Consider the following 13,627-nt stretch of genomic DNA (forward strand, 5'->3'; position numbering starts at 1 on the left):
GTGTGTGTGTGTGTGTGCGCACGCGCGCATGTACACACATGTGGATACGTGTGTGCATACACATGCATGTGTGCTGGTACTAGAGCTTGAACTCAGGGCTTTGTACTCTCATTTGGCTTTTCTGCTCAAGACTTGTGTTCTGCCACTTGAGCCACATCTCAAGTTATTTTAAATTTGTTTGCCCTTGGCTGTCTGCAAACTATAGTCCTCAGATCTCAACCTCCTGAGTAGCTAGGATTACAAATGTGAGCCACACATACTTTATGAAATTTAATTTTTTATGCCTTCATTGTCCTCTTATAGAATTAGTCATGAAAAATTACCATGGTCTCATCTCAGGACTATCCAAGCATCTCTTTCTTTTATATCATCAGTGAAAACAAAAAAGTATTAAACTTGAACAGGACAAAGTTTTTGCAATGGCTATTTTTCTATGGAGCCTCCTCTCACTCTCATGTGTGTTATGTTTTATTGTTAGACTATTAGAACAGAGTGTTGTGTAGTCTAGAAAGAGTTTATGCCCCTTATAAATAACTCCAGTTCTTTTCTTTTCAAATATCTGCCCTTACCCTTGTTTCCCTCAGGTTGTTTAGGTGAGTCCTTTAGTCTGTTCTTGTGTGACCTACCCTCTACTCTTTAGTCTCCCTGTTGTTAATATTGAGGGTCTTATTTATCTCTGTAGCCTAGAACCCATAACATCAAGTGGTAGTGTTAGGAAATCACTCCATTAATAGTGGGTAAAAACAAAGGAAGCAAGGAGTGAAATTATGTGTCTTCTGGTAGATACCTAGTAAAAGTCTGAGAAAATAAGTGAATAATGTAAATCTTTCTTAATTTTTCAGGTAATTTTTGAAGTGGTTACGTCTGGACATCAAGGCTACCTTGCAATTGATGAAGTGAAGGTGTTAGGTCATCCATGTAGTAAGTGTTCTCTTCTGCTAAATATTGGTGTAATTACTGGGTGGAGGAGGGAGGGCTTTTACATAATAGATTAACAGAAGGGATCAAAACTCAGGGGACATACATTTCATAACAAATCCCTGAGAATTAGTTTACCAGTCCAAAAGTCTAAAATTATATACTTCATACATAAATGTCATGATTTATGTGTATGAAAGTATCTCTCAATGTAAGAATCAGGAGTAGGGAGTACAGAATTCTTTGGTATTCTTGAACATTGTTTCAAGCATGGTTTGTTGCCATGATCTTTGAATTTTCATTCAGTGTTTACACTGGGAATTGGTTCATTTCATTTCTAAGTTAAATATGTTTCTGTCACTGTTACCTAGTTGTATTTTTTTCTTTTCTTACAATTTCAAACAGTATTGCTCCCAAACAGGACTGGGATCTGCCAAATATAAAACACCTACCTAAACTGCTTTCAGGCCCCATACATGGTCTCTTCCTTGACTTTTACAAACACACTTTCTTTACTTAACATTTTTTCCAGTTCATTTCTTTACAAATGTTATATCATTCTTTCCAATGAATGTGTAACATTCCATTGCACATGTATAGCACATTTTCTTGATCCATTTGTCCATCTAGGGGCATCTGAGCTGATTATGTTAAGTGAAGTAGTCAGACCCAGAGAGACAGTAGATCTCTGTTTTCTTTTATATGTGGAAGCTTGGTTTAGCTTACATAACTCAGAAGTATGTTGAGTGGTATGCAAGTATATACAAATGTATGAACTGAAAGTGGTAGATTCAAAAGAGATCTTATAAAGCTAAAATCAAAGTTCCTTAAAAAACTAAAATCAAAGTTCAGCAAAATAAAACATTAGGAAGAGGGTACTCAAAAGGGGTTAGGGTGGGGTCAAGGGGAAAGGGGTAGACAAAAGAAGAGGAAAAAAGGAGGAAAATGCAGACACAATCTAATGTATATCCTACAAAATTAAGAAAAGAATGAAGGAGTGAGTAGAGAGGCATGGGGAGAATGATGAAAAGGGTGACATCACTCAAGGTATATTATATTCACAAACTGTTTTGTTAAATATCATCTCCTTTGAACTACTACTTAAAGATAATAAAAATTGAAAATAATTTTTAAATATCAAAAACTAAAAGCAGTAGGATAGGTGAGAAATATACTCATTTATAAAAGTAGTGTGAAATCTGGAAGATAAGGTTTTAATCTAACTTAGGCAGAAATAAATTAGATTATTTAACCTTGGCCAAGTAGGCAAGCTGAACAAGCATTTGAAGCCATGAATTCAGCAAATAAAATAGTAATGTGAACAACTCTTTTAATAATGGCCATTATAGATAGATAGAGAGATAGAGAGATAGATAGGTAGATAAGCAATCAAGCTAGTGCAATTGCTAAGGCCGTGTCTCCTCACTCCCCACAGCCCCCCCCCAGTGGTCAGCTGTCTCTTGCACCTCTCCAGTTGCAGGTTCTAGACCCATGTGGCAACAGCAGCAGGTAATAGCTGGGTTAAATGGAACAGTCTTTTAATCTGAAGGGTATTGGTTTGCAGGTAGAATCCCTAGCAACCCTATTGCTCCAGATTTGAGTAGGGAGAAGCCCTAATCTTGGCTTGGTACAGTCAGACTATAAGCATTGTAATGACAAAGGGCATGGTATGCCCCTTCCCACTCACCCTTGGAAAGATAACCTTTGTCTCCAGCAGTTGAGTGTTCCCTGCTCCCTTTGTATCTTTGCATACTTGGATTTATGCTCAAAACCCTCACTGGGATTATGAAAGTGAGAAAGCTAGCTCAAACCTCCATCTCCCTCATTGCCCCGGCTGGCCCCCCAGCTCTCTCAAGGAGAGCAGGGAATGGTTTTTCTACTTTGTCATGAGAGGTAAAACTGACTTTTACCAATAAATATACTGTGCAGGCCAATCAAGCACTGTAAATGTATGTGCATATGTGCATGCATACTGTTTCCCATAATCAGTACACATTCATAAAAAGCCAAAACATGAAGTTCGTCTTCTGTAAATTCTAATAAATACTATCTAACTGTATAAATTGCTCTGTATAGTTGTCCCTTGATATTTATGAGTGATTCAGGTCTTCCCATAGGTACCAAAACATGAGATGCTATAAAAACTGGCCCCGTATTTGCATATGACCTGTGCACATATCCCATATACTTTAGGCCTCTCTAGATTAATTATAATATCAAATGCAGTATAAGCACTATATAAGGGATTAAAAAAGGACAGGGAAAAAAGGGAAAAGTATCTGAATATTCAGTGTAAGCTCAGTTTTTTTTTCTTGAATATGTTCTATCTATGGTTCATTCAGGAGCAGATATTAACCATGGATATGTTGTGTCTACTATTTCCTTCTACTTAGTACTATATTTTTTATTGTCGTTCATGGGGGCTGAACTCTGGGCTTGGGTGCTGTTCCTCAGCTCTTCAGCTCAAGGCTAGTGCCCTACTACTTGAGCACAGAGCCATTTCCGGCTTTTTCTGCTTATGTGATGCTGAGAAATCAAACCCAGAGCCTCATGCTTGCAAGGCAAGCACTCTACCGCTGAGCCAACTTTCCAATCCTTTAGTTCTACATTTTAAAGGCCAATCCATTGTATCCTTTCATAGGAATGAAATACTTTATATTCTTTTAAAGCAGTTAGGCTCTGTACCCCATTTTCCTATATTAAAAATATTGTTGTACACCACTCCTTTGCATGTTGACCTCTGTATGTTAATGACTAAGATCCTATATAGTTTATCATATCCCAGTGTTACTTATTTTAGTCATTCAGTATGTTTACTTGCAGATTTATAAACACATTCTAGTTGTCACAAATGAGGGAAACCATCTAGTCCATGTTTCTTTGGCTCTAGCTTACTTCACTTAATATAATGTTTTTCCAAGTCTTTCCATTTCCTTACAATATCATTCTTTCTGATGGATGATATAATTCCCACTTTACACACACACACACACACACACACACACACACACACACACACACACACACACAATCACACACTCACACACACGTTCTTAATCTATTCATCCACTGAGGGACAAAGGCTCCAAAGCTATGGACAGATGATTATATAAAATAATATTCTGAGAAATGAACTCCAAGAAAAGGAAACAAGAGGGCACATAAATACAAATACAACAGTGATACTCACTAGATATTATGTGAAAAATGAAGTGGATATCTTATGGGTTGGGACAGAAAGAAAAGATTGGGAGAAGAGCAGACATGGTTCAAAAAGAATTGTACTGATTGTACCTGATTCTTGTAACTGTAATCCCTCTGTATATCAACTATACAGATACTATTGTGTGGAACATATGTACCTGTGTGCCTCGGTGCCATGTGGAGAGTTTTGGTGGGACAACCCCCGGCCCCCGTACATACTTTTCCTTAGAAGCTAAGTTGCCAAATTGGGCAAGATACATGTTTTACTAGAGGCTGCCAAATTGCTATGAAAAGTATCTGCAGCAGTATATTATTTTTACCAGTGGTGCATGAAAGTTTAAGTTCCCCTATATCTTTGCCCAAAATTGATAATGTCAGATCTAAAAGCATTTGGCTAGGTGAGCAATGGCAAACTGCCTTGTTTTTAGAATGCCTAGTTCTGGGTGACACTGGTGGGTTCATGAGCTTCACAGATCTTTGCTGATGGCCACTACTTAAAACTCTTCATGAGAGTATTTGGCATGTAAACGTTATCAGGAACCTCTCAGTGTTTTTTTCTTTTTCATCTTTTGAATGGAGTGTATTTGGATAGATTATTACATCCAACTCTTGTAGTTATGGAGAAGATCGATGTGATTCTTACCTGAGATAGTGTTCACATGCAGTTATCTAACTCCACCAAAGGGTTTTTGCTCTCTCTAATATCTTAGTTCAGCACTCTCAAATTTGCCAAGCATGCAGGTTAGTATACAGGAGTCATCTCATTCATTACTGAAGTTATTACTTTTGTCGCCTGTCGTATTTGCCTTTTCTTCCATGTCAGAAGACTGGGGAATTTCAGAAGAATTTCTTCTCTCTTTTATATGCTGAAAAGGCAGGAAAATAAAACCAACAAGGCTGTACTTAATTGAAATGGCAGGGCAAATTTAGGAGTCAGAATATAATTACCTGAATTGGCACTTAGCCAAATCCTCAAAGTAATAGCCTCTGGCTTGGAAAAATGCCACAGGATCTAATATGCACAAGTGTTCATGGCCTCTGATTCAGTGCTTATGAGGAAATACAGAAGTGAGAGCCAGCAATACTAGACTGTTAACTAAGTGCTGAGCAATCTGGTGACATATGCCCCTTTGCCTCTCTGTCCCTTAGAGTAAACTTTCCAGATGTTGTTTGACTTGGTACACTGAAGCGAAGTCTTCACCAATCTGTGTCCTGAGTTCCTTTCTACTATATCTGGCCCCTGGACAACACAGGAGCTATGTAAAGGCCTTTTCATGCCACTGTATTCCAGGCATGGTGATCAGCAAAGATATAAAGACTGAATACTTAGCCTTCTGTCCATAGGTTCTGGAAATAGGGTAGCTGCAGCTGAGTATTCCTGAGGGCCCAGCTGCCCATGGCCACAGATGTGGTGTTTATGGGCCTCTATAGAGAATCCCATGCTAATACCTAAGTACTTTCATAAACTTATGGCAGGAGGCATGGCACTGTAAAGCTGGCTCTGTACTGAGGTGATTTATGTTGTAGCAGCATTTTGATCTGTAAACTTTTAAGTGATTTTGCTGAGAGCCCTTCTGCAGTTATATTTTTTCTTGAATCTCTTAAGTTTATGGGGAAAATATGCAAATAAATATTTTATGGATTATGACATTACTTTGATTTTAAAATTGGAATGCTTTATAGGTAATGACATGAGATTTCCTATCAGCCTTTCTAAATGATAATCAATTATTATGAAGTTTTGATGTTCATTAGTTTTAGATATCAAGGGAGCAATAAACAGTTCATGTCCAGCATATGATTTCCAAATGGATGTAGAATTGTTGAATCCTGTTTAGTTCTGTGTAAAAGTTCCTGTTTGGATTCATGTAGGTTTATGAGTAGGCCTTACAACCATTCCTTTAATAGTAACCAGTATGCAGTTGCTCATAAAATAGACTTTAATATAGTGACAATGCAGGGTCAGCTGGAAATGTGGAGATAGCTATACAAAATCAGCAGCTCTCTGGCTTAAGACCACATCTAAAAAAAATGTAGTTGTCTTACATTTGGTATCCACACTAATCCGTGTTTGAACTTGGTCAATAATCTTAGTAGGAGAAAGTGAAGAAGCACATTATAAGCTTCCTACAGTTGAGGTAATTTGTTATGAGATATGTATGCATCTATGGATATCTTTGTGTGTGTGTGTGTGTGTGTGTGTGTGTGTGTGTGTGTGTGTGTATTTGTGTATGTGTATCAGAGTGTTACTACATAGTACAGACTGGTCTTGTACTGATGATATTATTTGCTTTCCAAGTGTTGTGATTAAAGGTATTTGCTGATAACTTTTTGAGCATCTATAGACATTTCTATTATTAGCTTGTAGTACCAACAGATAATTTTACATCCTATAAATCACACAGGTTTCGCAAGTTAGTTTTATATGCATCATATACATAGATCATTTAATGTGTACAATTCAGAACTGTTTATATGTTCACGGAGTTATGTAATACTGCTGTACAGTATTTCATCTTCTCTCCCTAAAACAATGCTCCTCATTTCCTCTGGCCCCTATCTTCAGCCCTCAGCAGTCATTGATCTACTTACTTTATCTTAATGCAACCACACAATTTGTGTTTGTATCTGGTTTCTTTCACTGAGTATAATTTTTTAGGATCAGTCCTATGAATTGTTTTGATTTGTATAGGACATTAGAAAGTAATGCAACATCAATCTTTTTGCATGTGTATATCATGTTTTCTTAGCACTGTTGGTGGTTACAATTATTTTTAATAGCATATATTAGTTGTACCAAGGGTTTTCAAATATATTTCCAAACATGCATAAAGTATATCATGTGTATCATGGAAATTTTCCCCCTCTATTATAGTTTATTTTCTTTTTTGTACTTTTTATTGTAAAAATGCTGTACAGAGGGGTTACAGTTACAAGAGCAAGGGAATGAGTACATTTCCTATTGAGCTTTGTTGCTTCCTCCTTTGTTTTCCCCCTACCATCCCTTCCCTCCCACATCCACAACTATACCCCCCATGTTGTTTTTCAACATAGTGTCTTGTACATCTCATTGTTACAATTGGTCAACCTGTATTCCTATTTAAGCATTTTGTTTTTTCCCTTTCCCTTCCCAAGTTAGAGAAGTGTATATACAAGATGCAAGGCATTGACATCAAATACAGTGAAAACAGGGGTTATATTGTGGGGGGAAAACATACAAAGAAACAAAAAAAATCACATGGTACATTGTAAATATGTTAGGAACAATAGCAAGCAAGAAAAAAAAACACTTGTGTCCCTATCTTGAGGTTCATTTTGCTTAACATCATCTTACCTGGTCATATGTACATAGCTTATCTCAATAAAGACCCAGAAACACAACAAATCAAAGAAAGGTTGGACAAATGGGATTGCATGAAGCTGCAGTGCATCTGCATGGCAAAAGACATAGCTAGCAAGATCAATAGAAAGCCCACAGATTGGGAGAAGATGTTCACTAGCCATACTACTGATAAGGGTCTCATATCTAAAATATACTTGGAATGCATTTCTTGTATGACTAGAGAGGTTGATCATTCCTTCATGTGTCTATTGGCCATTCTTATTTCCTCTTCAGAGAAGTTTCTCTTTAAGTCTTTACCCCACTTATTTATTGGGCAGTTGTTTCTTTGAGGATTTGTTGTTGGGGGATTTAATTTTTTGAGTTCCAAGTATATTTTAGACACGAGACCCTTGTCTGGTATATGGCTAGTGCAGATCTTCTCCCAATCCATCGGCTTTCTATTGATCTTGCTAACTATATCCTTTGCCATGCAGAAGCTGTGCAGCTTCATGCAATCACATTTGTCCAACCTTTCTGTGATTTGTTGTGTTTCTGGGTCTCTATTAAGAAAATTTCAGCCTGTGCCAAGGAGACTTAGAGTTTCTCCTATTCTATCCTGTAATGTTTTCAGGGTGTCTGCTTTGACTCCAAGATCTTTTATCTATTTGGAGTTGGTTCTGGTGCAGGGTGATATATAAGAATCTAGCTTAGTTTTCTACAGGTGTTTAACCAATTTTGCCAGCACCATTTACTGAAGAGGTTGTCTTTCTTCCATTCTATTTTTTTAGCTCCCTTATCAAAGATTAGGTGGCTATAAGTCTGTGGGTTCACTTCTGGGTTTTCAGTTCTATTCCATTGGTCCTCAGGTCTGTTCTTGTGCCAGTACCAAGCTGTTTTGATTACTATGGCTTTGTAGTAGAGTTTGAAGTTTGATATTGATATTCTTCCCGCACTGTTCTTTCTGTTAATGATTGTTTTTGCTATTTGGGGTCTTTGCTCCTCCACCCTTTTTAATACAATTACTAGTTACCTTGTTCTGTTTTCATATTTGTATATAATATACTCAGCCATAGTCAGTCTCATTCATTCTCATACTCCCTACTCACAATATTACCTATCCTTCATCAGAACTGGTTTTACATTTCTAAATGACTATTCTAACCCATTGAATTTCTTGAACACTATTATTGAGGATCTGCTAACCAAAAATATAAAGGTTAATTTCTGAACTCCAAATTCCATTCAAATTGATCTATAAATGTATTCTTATGTTATTACATACTGCTTTGATTACTGTTATTTTAAAGTAAGTTTGTCTGTGTGTGTATTATTTATTTATTTATTGCTCATAGGGTTTGAACTCAGGGCCAGATACTGTCCCTGAGCTTTTTTGCTCAACAATAGCTATGACTTTGAGCCACAGCTTCACTTCTGATTTTCTGGTGGTTAATTGGAGATAAGAGTCTCATGGACTTTCCGGCCTGGGTTGACTCCAAACTGCAATCCTCATCTTCCTAAGTAGCTAGGATTATAGGTATGAGCCACCAGCACCTGCCCTTTATAGTAAGTTATGAAATTAGGATCCGTGAGTCCTCCAAATTTTCTCTCTTTAATAAAACAATATTGTGTTGGTAGAGCACCAGCTGTGGGAAAGCAGTCTGAGTAAAAGTTTAAGGCCCTGAGTTCAAGTGCCAATAACAGCACCGAAATATATAAAAGCTATTCTTATATTCCTGTATTTTTATATGAATTTAATGATAAGATCTGTCAATTCTAATTAAAAGTCATTAGGTAGTATAACTATTGGAATTGTACTGAATCTGTAGGTTGATTCAAGTGAATTATTATAGCCATCTTAATAACATCAGGTTGCTGATCCATGAACATGGGATCTCTTAGCAATTCTAAGATTAATCCATTTTGTCATGATGCATAATCTTTCCTTATGTTACCATACAGATCATTGAATATAAAGTTATTTTCATACATGGTACCTGGAATGCTGCAATCTAAATATTTTTAGAATCATTTACTGAATTTTCTGAACAGTTCATAAAATAATAACATAATGAAAATGATACAGAGCTCCTATAAATCATTTTATAAACAATTTTTCATTAATTTATTTTTATTGCTATACATTGCCTACTTATTTTTAAATTTAGATTTTATGAAGACTTATGCAATGCAAATGAAATGACCTTGAAAAAGCACCAATTAGTTTTTTTGTAATTATCTCCTTCTAAAAAGCACATCATGTGCTTTTACAATTGGAAGTATCCAGGACTCACAATAGACATTTTAAATATTTGAAAACAACTTAGGGAGGGAGGTTTGGGGAGGTGAGGAGGGAAGTGATTGTAAGGGAAAAACAAAGAAGGAGGTAACAATGCTCGATAGGAAATGAACTCATTATCTTATTCATGTAACTATAACCTCTCTGTACACTACTTTTACAATAAAAAATATAAAAAAGAATGTCAAATTTTCACCTGCAGTTATTTCATTAGATACTATTTTTAAATTCCAAGCAAAACAAAAATTTGATCCTAAAATATGTTAACATCAAGATTTTCTGGTTTGCAAAAGTGGCCTGGCTCTTTTTGGATCTGTTGTCTCACTTATATGGCATGGAGAAAAGTAATAAAATTTTTTTCCCATAGGGTAAGCACACAGCTTAGTTTTTTTAAGGTGCATAAGGAATTTGAATCATACTCAGTACGTTGTAAGAATTTAGTCAATGCTTGCTATTACTATTTGTTAATACTATTTTTTTTTCAGCTTGAGCATCCTTAATGTGAAAACCCCAAACTTGAAATGCTCCCAAGCTTGAAAATTTTAGAGCCCAGACACAGTTTAATATTTCATAACTGACCTCATGTGACAAGTCACAGTCAAAACACAGGTCCATTAAAATTATTGTATAACATTACCTTCAGTCAGTGTCTGTGAGGTAATACGAAGTATAAATCCATTTCCAAGTTATACTTGGATCCCTAAGGTATCTCCGAATGTGTATACAAATACTCCAAAAACTGAAGATATCTAAGATTTGTAACACTCTTGGAGTACTGGAGAAGGGACTTTCAACCCTCTTTATAATTATACACTACATTTTGATAAACCTACTGGAATTAGTTAGTTGTAAATACTAAAACCTCAGTAGATAAAAGGACTGAGGTTTTAGGTGGGATAATTTAATTATATCCAATTAAAAACACTTGCAAAATATATTGTTTTTCAAACAGTGGACATTATTGGCTCTTTCTGTCACTTAAGCATGCTTCAGGTTCATTCCAACCTATGCTACAGGTAGAGATTAGGAAAATAGAAGGGATTAGGACCTACTCCTCTGTGGTATCCTTTAAGGTCACACTTTAATATTAAAGATTACTATCCTGTGATCTTGTTGCTAATACTTGGATGCAGGCTTTAAAGAATCAATAATAATGACACCTACCTTGGTATTGTATATACGTTTATCTGAATTAGGGAAAGGAAGAGGAACAATAGAATAGTGAAACAAAGGACAAGGGGGAACCAGTGCAACAGTGATATTCACAAGACAATATATTGGAAATGATCTGTACAACTTGGTGGGGGGGTTGGAAGGGAAAGTGGGAGAAGAAGGAGGGAAGGGGTAACAAGTTTGACAAGAAATGTACTTACCACCTTACTTATGTAACTCTAACCCCTCTGTATATTACCTTACCAATAAAAAATAAAAAAGGAGAAAAAAAGATTTCTTAGTGTTAATTCCTTATTTGAGGATGAAGGTTAATATCAAATAAATTAATACCTAGAAACTTATATCTTTGTGCAAAGAAACAGAAGGTGTCAGGAGAGCGAGAATAAAAAGCTATACCAAAGCCTGTTTTGTTATTCATGGAAGATATTTAGTTTGCAGAACTCCTGCAGAGTTTAGAAGAAAGCTGGCAGAGCATTTTGAAAGGGTATCCAGGAGACAAATGGGCCTATAAATTTGGAGAGAGAAAGAATGTTTCTTTTTGAATATGAGATAGATTGAAAATTTCCATTCTAAAGGTGCTATACCTGGAGTTGCAATTAAAGTAGATTGGCAAGATTCAGAGTTTATAGCTCAGCATGGGATCTAAACTTTCCTGGATGTAGAGCCCTTTTTCTTGGGCTCTTTTCCAGTTTCCAGTGATAGGTCAATTACTTTAAATAGTGTAGAGCGTTTTGGAGGGCTAAGTATCAGGCATCCAGGCTACCTCACCTGTATCATCTTGTTTACTCTTTATGCCACTCTTTGAAATAGGTACTTTATAAACATCCCTATTTGACAAATGAAATAAATTCCAGTAAGGCTTGGATTTAGGAAGGTTTGCATGTATTCTGAGGTTGTAAAGAGGGTGAAATATTGATTCTTGAAACTCAAGTCATGAAATTGTATCCACCTTAAAGTGCTTGCCAGCTGAAAATAGTTCCAGGATTTATAGTTCTAGACAAGGAGAATTCAGGCTTCTTAAAACTTTGGAAAATTATATAAGCCTTGATGGTTATTGAAAAACTTTCATACAACATTATAGTAGAATGTTTGATACCTGTGTTCTTGGAAGAAAGTAATTTTGGAAATGTAGTTTTACTGTCTCTTCGTCTTACTCATCCTGGTGGATGATTGATTGTCTGCCATTCAAGTCAACTGCCTTTGATTTGAAATAGATAATAATAAAAGTGTTTAAGTTGAATATGCTTGCAAGTCTTCATCTAGTTTCCATTGGAGGTCTGGCTCTGTTTTTCTATTTTTATTTTATTTCCTGGAAGTCTCTTTCTCAAGCAAGCAATGATACTTGCTAAACAGAAGGCAAAGAAAGGGCCTCCAGGAGAGGGCCTTCCCAAATATAACTGAACAGAAGCACGGGTCTCTTGGGTCTTAAGCTCATTATAAAAGAAATATGTACTAACAGGCTTTCAGAAGGCCACTTGATGGTAAAAATAATCTTAAACTAGAAATAGTAACTTTTTTATTGTGAAAATACTGTACAGAGGGGTTACAATTACATGGGCAAGGTAATGAGTACATTTCTTATCAAGCAATTGTTGCCTCCTCCTTTGTTTCCCCTTCCATCCCTTCCCATCCCCCCATGCCAAAACTTTTCTTTTGTGCAACATGTATTTATAGAGGCATAAATAGAAAGGTTCATATCATATAATTTTGTTCTGGTCCTCAAATGTGCAAAATGTAAAATTTAACAGCCCCTAGTAACAATGCTAGACAGCAGTGATGAATGAGCTCCTACCACATAAATTTCTTTGGTGTAGGTAGTGATTGCTCAAAATGTTTTCATTAAGAGAGGAGTCTCCTCAAATTTGTGCATGGGATTTTTCTAAAAAAATACTCTTTTTTTATCTTTTTTTATTGTGAAAATATTGTACAGAGGGGTTACAATTACATGGGCAAGATAATGAGTACATTTCTTATCAAGCATTGTAGCCTCCTCCTTTGTTTCCCCTTCCCATCCCTTCCCATCCTCCTCCCTAACCCTCCCCTTCCTCCCTCCCCTCCCACCAAAGTTGTAAAGTTCGTTTTCGACATAACGACTTGTACATCTCATTGTTGAAATGGGTCCACCTGTATCTCTATTTAAACGATTTGTTTTTCCCCTTCCCCTCCCCAAATTATACCGACATCAAATACAGTGAAAGCAGGGGTTATACTGTGGGGCAGGGACATAAATAGCAACAAAGAAATAATCTTATAAATGTGTTAGAAAAAATTGCATGAAAGAAAAAAAAACATTTGAATACATATCTTAGGGTTCATTTCCCTAATATCACCTTATCTGACCTTTTCTGCTTGACTCAGACATATACTAGATATTGCAAATAAGGGAAACCATGGGACCTATGTTTCTTTGAGCCTGGCTTTCCCACTTTTGGGGATTTACCCAAATGTTTACAAACAAGACCACACTAAAGCTACCAGCACTACTATGTTTATTGCAGCATTATTTACTATAGCTAAGATTTGGAACCAACCCAGATGCCCCTCAGTAGATGAATGGATCAAGAAAATATGGTATATATACACAATGGAATTCTATGCCTCTATCAGAAAGAATGACATTGCCCCATTTGTTAGGAAATGGAATGGCTTAAAAAATACTCTTTAAGTGACTTATGTAACATAACCACTCTATACATCATTGTTATAATAACAAT

At 36.2% G+C, this 13,627-nt stretch overlaps 1 protein-coding gene across 12 annotated transcripts in view; it reads left to right on the plus strand.

Annotated features, from left to right (window-relative positions):
- Positions 1 to 13,627, plus strand: part of Ptprm (protein tyrosine phosphatase receptor type M) — an 832,110-nt gene that overhangs the window by 340,919 nt on the left and 477,564 nt on the right. For all 12 annotated transcript variants that reach the window (XM_070029553.1, XM_070029556.1, XM_070029555.1 and 9 more), the window contains exon 4: positions 843 to 921. In XM_070029553.1, the coding sequence (XP_069885654.1) occupies positions 843 to 921 (79 nt within the window). The remainder of the gene's footprint in view (positions 1 to 842; positions 922 to 13,627) is intronic.

Source organism: Dipodomys merriami, unplaced genomic scaffold, assembly GCF_024711535.1.
Source record: "Dipodomys merriami isolate MVZ:Mamm:240054 unplaced genomic scaffold, mDipMer1.0.p SCAF_2, whole genome shotgun sequence".
In the NCBI taxonomy this organism is placed as follows: Eukaryota; Metazoa; Chordata; class Mammalia; order Rodentia; family Heteromyidae; genus Dipodomys; species Dipodomys merriami.